The 6,455-nt window shown below is 28.8% G+C and overlaps 1 protein-coding gene across 1 annotated transcript; it reads right to left on the reverse strand.

The window, feature by feature from the left end:
* Positions 1 to 1,666: 1,666 nt before the first annotated feature.
* Positions 1,667 to 3,812, reverse strand: LOC133782903 (uncharacterized). Its single transcript, XM_062222350.1, has 3 exons — positions 3,363 to 3,812; positions 2,340 to 2,363; positions 1,667 to 2,216 (listed from the first exon to the last, which is right to left on the reverse strand). The coding sequence occupies exons 1-3, from the start codon at positions 3,553 to 3,555 to the stop codon at positions 1,915 to 1,917; spliced, it is 519 nt and encodes a 172-aa protein (XP_062078334.1). The 5' UTR covers positions 3,556 to 3,812; the 3' UTR covers positions 1,667 to 1,914.
* Between the last annotated feature and the right edge of the window lie 2,643 nt (positions 3,813 to 6,455).

The raw sequence follows: 6,455 nt of genomic DNA on the forward strand, positions 1-6,455 counted from the left end.
TTTGAAGCTGATGTTCACACTAGGTTTCAATAAGGCTCTTTTGAAAAGATCTTGATTTCATGAGATGATGATGATAGGGTTATATGATGTTTTAATAAGTCAAATAGATACTCTGAATTTTAAATTTGATGTATAAATTTATAATTTATTGGTAGTATTTTCAATAGCTTAATATTAATTGGAAGGTTTTCGAGTGGTACAAAATTTATTACCTTGTGAGATGAAATTGAAACTCTATGGTCAAAAATATAGTATAGCTAAAGGGTGTTTGTACAGTAGGAATTAATTTTTCCAAATCATTTCAATAATTTATTTAAGGGTTTATATTTTTTTGGACTCCGTATTTTCTCTCATTACTTGTTTAGACCATGTATTTTGATAAATTCTTTTTTGGACCTTGTGTTTTGTAAAATAGTTCAAATAAACTCATAAACTTAATTTTGATAAAGAAAAAAATTAAATACAACAACATAATTATTAGGAAAAATTATTTTGTTTTTGTTTTAAATTGTTAGTTTAATGAATTATTTGTAATTTTAGCTTTGAAAATTTTGATCAAAATTGAATTTACAGTTCTATTTGAACAATTTTATAAAACACAGGGTCCAAAAAGTCATTTGTCAAAACACAGGATCCAAATAGATAATTGAACAAAACACAATGTCCAAAAATGTATAAACCATTTATATTTAACTAAAGATTATAATTCATTTGTAAATTACAACATTTGTGTAAAATTTCTCAAATTTAAATTATATGTTTAAGCTACATTAGTGTTATTTGTAGTTTTAAGTCTTATTTGGCTAAGTTTTTGGTTTAGCTTATAAATAAAATCATAAGATAAATAAAATGCGACTTATTTTTTGTGTTTCAATATATTTTTTAATGAAAAGTTATTTTCAAAGTATTTGGATGTTAATTAAAAAAAAATTCTTTTATGAATAAATTTAGAATAATAAAAATGATTTTAATCTAGAAAATAATAAACAAGAGCTTAAAGAAACTAGGATAATGGAGCCTTAATGTGTCAAACATACATAATAGCCTCAATTTTCCTACAAACTTATATAAAAGATAAAACTAAATAAAAAAGGAGAGAGAAAGAGAGTTTCATGTTGTTTAGTGATGGAAAAACCAGATGGAGAGGAAAGGTATATATTAAATCAAGTTAAGAAAACCTATCTTTTAATAGTGGGAAAAACAGCTTATTTTGTTAATTATTTTATTTTTTTAGTGGAATTTATCTTTTTATTTTTTTTGTTCAAAGCTGCACTCAAGCAGAATCCTGAATACAAGAGACAAATTTCTTATAAGCAACCGACAAATCACAGGCCAAAGAAAATGAAATAAAATAATGGGAAAGAGAGCCTAAAACCCACATTTTTGAATGATTCTCTTGATACTTTGCAGACCCCACCAACAAATGACCAATTGATTAGATTGTACAGCACATTCTTATCAAGTACAAGGTATTAGCAACTGGCTCCATTTCAAGTATCTATCTATCTAATTACTAGTGTGAAGAAATGTACACAGGAGTAACTATTTAGAAAACACTGCAGAGAACAGAAACCAGTATCTATGGCTGTTATCTTCATCAAAAAGTGAGTTTACTAAACTAGAAAGATAATCACACAGATGAAGTACTTGTAATGAGTAGTAGAGGTGCACCAAAACATAATCACATCATATCATTATAATAAATATAGATCCATAGCATTCCTTTTACAGAGTAAAAATCCGATCATACATGCTATCTGTGAACAATTCAACTAAATTTGTGGGACAAGAGAGAGAAAAAGATAGAAGGAAATTGTGGCTTAGCTTAGCAAGGTAAGAATCCAAGCAATTGGCTTGGTTGTCTGCATGTATAAATATTGAACTGAAAAATTTGTAGTCAAACTTGAAGAAAACTTATTCCCCTTCCCAACCCAATTGGCGTGCACGCCGTTCCCATGTGGAAGTTACCTTTCTCTCCTTGATGAGCAATGCTTCGGAACGCTCTCTGGCCCCCTCGCAGGTTTCTGTCGCAGCATTGCATTTTTCTGCTTCCTTTTGGTACTGAGAAGCTATCCTTTTCGCTTCAGCAAATGTGACATTCATGTGACGGTTGTGTTCCTCGGCAACAGCCTCTTGCAGCTTCAACTCCTCCGTCAGAAGGTCCACAAATTGCTTTTCCATCTCCTGCTTTAGTTCCGGGTCATTACTTCCACAATCTGCACAAGCATAATGAGTATGAAATTCGAGTAACAGTTGAAAGCTAAGGAGTTTTCCTCTAGGCTCTAAGAATTATTTAATTAGTTTTTCAAATTCACAAGGAATCCTAACAAATACTCTACCTGAGATTGAGAGATTAGCTAAACCTGCAAAACAATGAAAACAACCGAAGATGACACTAGTCAGTAGATTAATAAGAAAGAAATGTCTTAATATAAAATGGATGCACTGCTAACTAAAAATCACTTTAATTTACCAATCACAGAAATATTCAATGAAAAAGTTAACTAATCCAAACGTTGTAGCACATAATTTAAAATACAAAAAACATATTTTTTTTTACTACTGCTAACCAGGAATTTCTTGTGCAGTAAAAGAACATGATGAACATAGAAAATTTCTGAGATAGCTTGAAAAGAAGATAAATCTTGAAGTTGTAAGATCCAGTGAAAAGAAGATAAATCTTGAAGTTGTAAGATCCAGTGAAAGTATATATGCATGTCTGCCAGTGGAATCTTCAAGGAGTAAAATCCAATTAACGAATCTATGACTAAACGAGGGATAATTATAAACTCATATCCATAAACAGTTTCACAAACCTCAAGGATTCATAGACTTAGGAAAAGCAAACAAGATTTAAATACAAGTTAAAAGGTATTTTCATATCAAAGCATAAACATTTTGTTATCCGTGCACACAAAAAAGTAAGAAAACTTTGCAAACAAGGGACCCTAAAATCCAAAGTGGAATTCCTCATACATGAACTAAATTCATCTTGAATTTATGTTAATAATCCGAATTGGGTTTCATTTATCAAAAAAATCAGAATCAACAAATACCCAGAGAAAGATAAGATGTCTCAATTAGGAAAAGGGCATCCTTAATTTTACTTTATTAAGCTCTAAACAAGGTAAAATAGAAGGATTCAGCGAAACCCCAAGTGGGTTTTTGTTTTCTTTTAAACATACATCCGTACATCAAGAAAAAACTCTGAAATCCAACTGATCAAAACCTCAAATCGATGAAATGAGCACCATTCATTCTCGTTCCAAAACACATAAAAGTACAAAAACCAATGCGATCTAAAGCAATCCTGACAAAAAAATTGAAGAAAAAGCTGAACAAAACAAAACAAAACAGCATACCAGGAGCAATCTTGAGAAGCGACAATGGAGGAGGGCAGTCACAAACGCAAGGAGCACAAGAGGTTTTTTCATCCCCAACGCTCATACCCTTCTTGAACCTCCAATACAAAGCCGGACCACACACAGCAAGAGCCGAAACCACTGCAAAAACCACTAGACAACACCTCAAGCAAGTCCCAGATCGCCTCGACATCTCTCTCACTCTCAATATGGAGTGAAGGAGCGAGTGTATTATAGTGAGAAATCAAAAGAAAAAGTGAGAGAGTGAGATCCAGAAAATGGAGTAATGGGTTGGGAGGGGTTGAAATGAATAATCACCAGTAGTGGGTATGGGTGTAAATATTCTTTCTAGTATGGAAGTGGAAGAAGAAGAAGGAGAAGAAGAAAGTGGTGTAATAATCCAAAGGTCACATTCGACAAAATTCACTCTTCGAAATGGGGTATCAATGTACTAATTCCATATGTGACATTTATTTATTAATTTATTATAATTTATGGTACCCATTTCTACTATACTATTCTAAATTATTGTTACATTTTCTCACAAGGGAAAAAAGACAAAGATATTAGATGTTCCATATGAGTTACACATTTATAGCATAGAGATGTACATATATAGACATTAGGTTCACTTTAAACGACTTGTCGTTTGCTACAAAAAAGATTGAGGTCTCTTATTGGTGTGGATAATTTATGTATAAAAATAAAATGTTTGTTTCCATTTTTTTACCAAAATTGTAATGAATGGTTAAAACTATTTCAATTACAAATCAACATAAATTTTATTATTAAATATTAAGAAATAAATTTTGTATTTTTTAGTGCATTTCCAAAATATTTAGCATGTCACTTAGACATTAAATTATTTTATAAATTTTAAGAAATAATTTTATTGTATATTTGATGTGTGTCGTACTCAATTTAATTATTTATTATTTATTAATTATATCAGCTACTTCAATATAACGGTAAATAGAAGTGAACCCACGAGGACCACGATTAAGATTAGTGAAAATTATATTTTATATGAGTTTTTTAATAAAGTTTTAAAAAATATGGCTTTTTTTTTACAAGTATTATTTTATGGTTTTTTAAAATTTGTATTCACTTCTATGGGATTTTTTTCCCATATTTTTGTAAAAAAATCATTAGTATGCCATATTTTTGTAAAAAATAATTATTATGCCATATTTTTTTTCCCATAATCTGATTTTTTTTAATTAAATTTGTCCATACAAACTAAGAAAAATTTAATTACCATATTTTTGCATATTAAGGACTAAAAAGCCATATTTATGAAAAAATCCCTTAAGATTATTATTCAAAATAAGAAAAATAAAAATTAAACAAGAGATTTTGTTTTAAAAACTAATAGTATAAAATAGAATAATGATTAAAGAGCTAAGGACAATACAATTTTTAAAGAAATAGTTAAGAATTATTCTCCACCTTCGGCAATCAATCTATCAACTATGAAAAATAATATTCCCTATTCTCAATTAAACTATTAAACCCGCAGATAACACTTAAGCAGTCAATTGTCATAATTTTCCTATTATAATTAATTAAAGTCAAGGGCTCTTAATTAACCATTTTTACCAAGCAATAAACTTATTAAGCATGCAATCTATTTAACCAAGAAAAAACATTACACTCTGTGGAAATAAGTTAATCTAGGCAACAAATTCATTAAGCATGAAATTCATTTAACCTAGGTTCTATTTTTCATCACAGTTAAAATATCAGTCACAATACCTTAATTGCAATTTATCACTCTACTTAGAATTCTAAACTATTAGGTGAATTATAATTCTAATATGATATTAGAATAATGCAAAATCCTAATTAGCGGTCGTCTAAACAAGATTTTACAAGATCCATGACATTCAAACAGTAAAATAAAAGCAATTTAATACAAGAGAATAGAATGAGTAAAATTTATCAATGCATTCAATATCCCATGTCTAAGGCTTTGAAAATAACCATTAACTAAAAAGAAAATTACTTCATAATCAAATTCATGATCATAAACATAATATTCAATGAAAATAAATGAGAATTGAGAAGAAAGAAGATATAGACTGAAAAATAAAAATGACGATGTATTTTCTTCTCCTCTACCGCTCTAGACTCTAAAATTCACAATCCCAAAGTTATTCTAAAAGTTAACCCTAAACCATTTTATAGCCCCTTGAAAAATACATTTAATATTTAAAAATTAATGAAAAATGTTATTATCGGTCGTGGTTGCATCCGCTGGAGGCGTTACTGGGCATTTATCAAGCTCCAGCCACGGCCAGGACTTCTTGGCGACCGCGATCACTGAGTTATGTCCACCAAGGCCACGACTGGCCTTTACGCTGGTCGCGACCACTGCACATTTTCAGCGCGTGTGCAATTTCTTCAAAATCTTCAAATTTAGCCTTGAACCTTGTGTTTGGGGGCTTCTAAAACGTTTCAAACTCGTCCCAAACTTCATTTTGTCGAGTCCTATCATCTTTCGTTAAGATCTAGCCACAAAATACACAAAATTCATCAGTAAACTCTCATAAAAAATTTATTACCTAAAAATCAAAAACTCGTAAAAACAAAGCTAAGAAAACCTAAAAACACTAAAAATTAACATTATCTAAGTGATAAAGGATAACAAATATAATACCAAAAATGCCCTTATCAATATTTTAAATTTTACAAGCATAAAAATTGATTATTATAAGTTTACTATTTATTTTTATTCAAATGAGATAAATTTTTAATTTAAAATTATTTATATTTTTATTTTTAATATTTATACTTATATTTGTAATTAGTTAAAAAATATAATAAAATGTTTGATTAATCTTTTTTTTGTTTTTTTTATAAATATTTACATTTTAATATAAATATTTTAAAACAATATTGTATATATGTGGACAAATATTTTTTTTAAAATATTATTTACTACTAATTTTTTTTTAGAATGTATGTGCCAAAATAAATTTTAAAAATTTAAGAGAGATTTATTTGAAAAATAGTGATTTACAAGGAAAAAAAGGTCTCTTCTATATAAAATGTGTTTAGATAACATAAATTATGGGTTTTAACGGTTCTTTT

This window comes from Humulus lupulus, chromosome 6 (assembly GCF_963169125.1).
Source record: "Humulus lupulus chromosome 6, drHumLupu1.1, whole genome shotgun sequence".
Taxonomy (NCBI): Eukaryota; Viridiplantae; Streptophyta; class Magnoliopsida; order Rosales; family Cannabaceae; genus Humulus; species Humulus lupulus.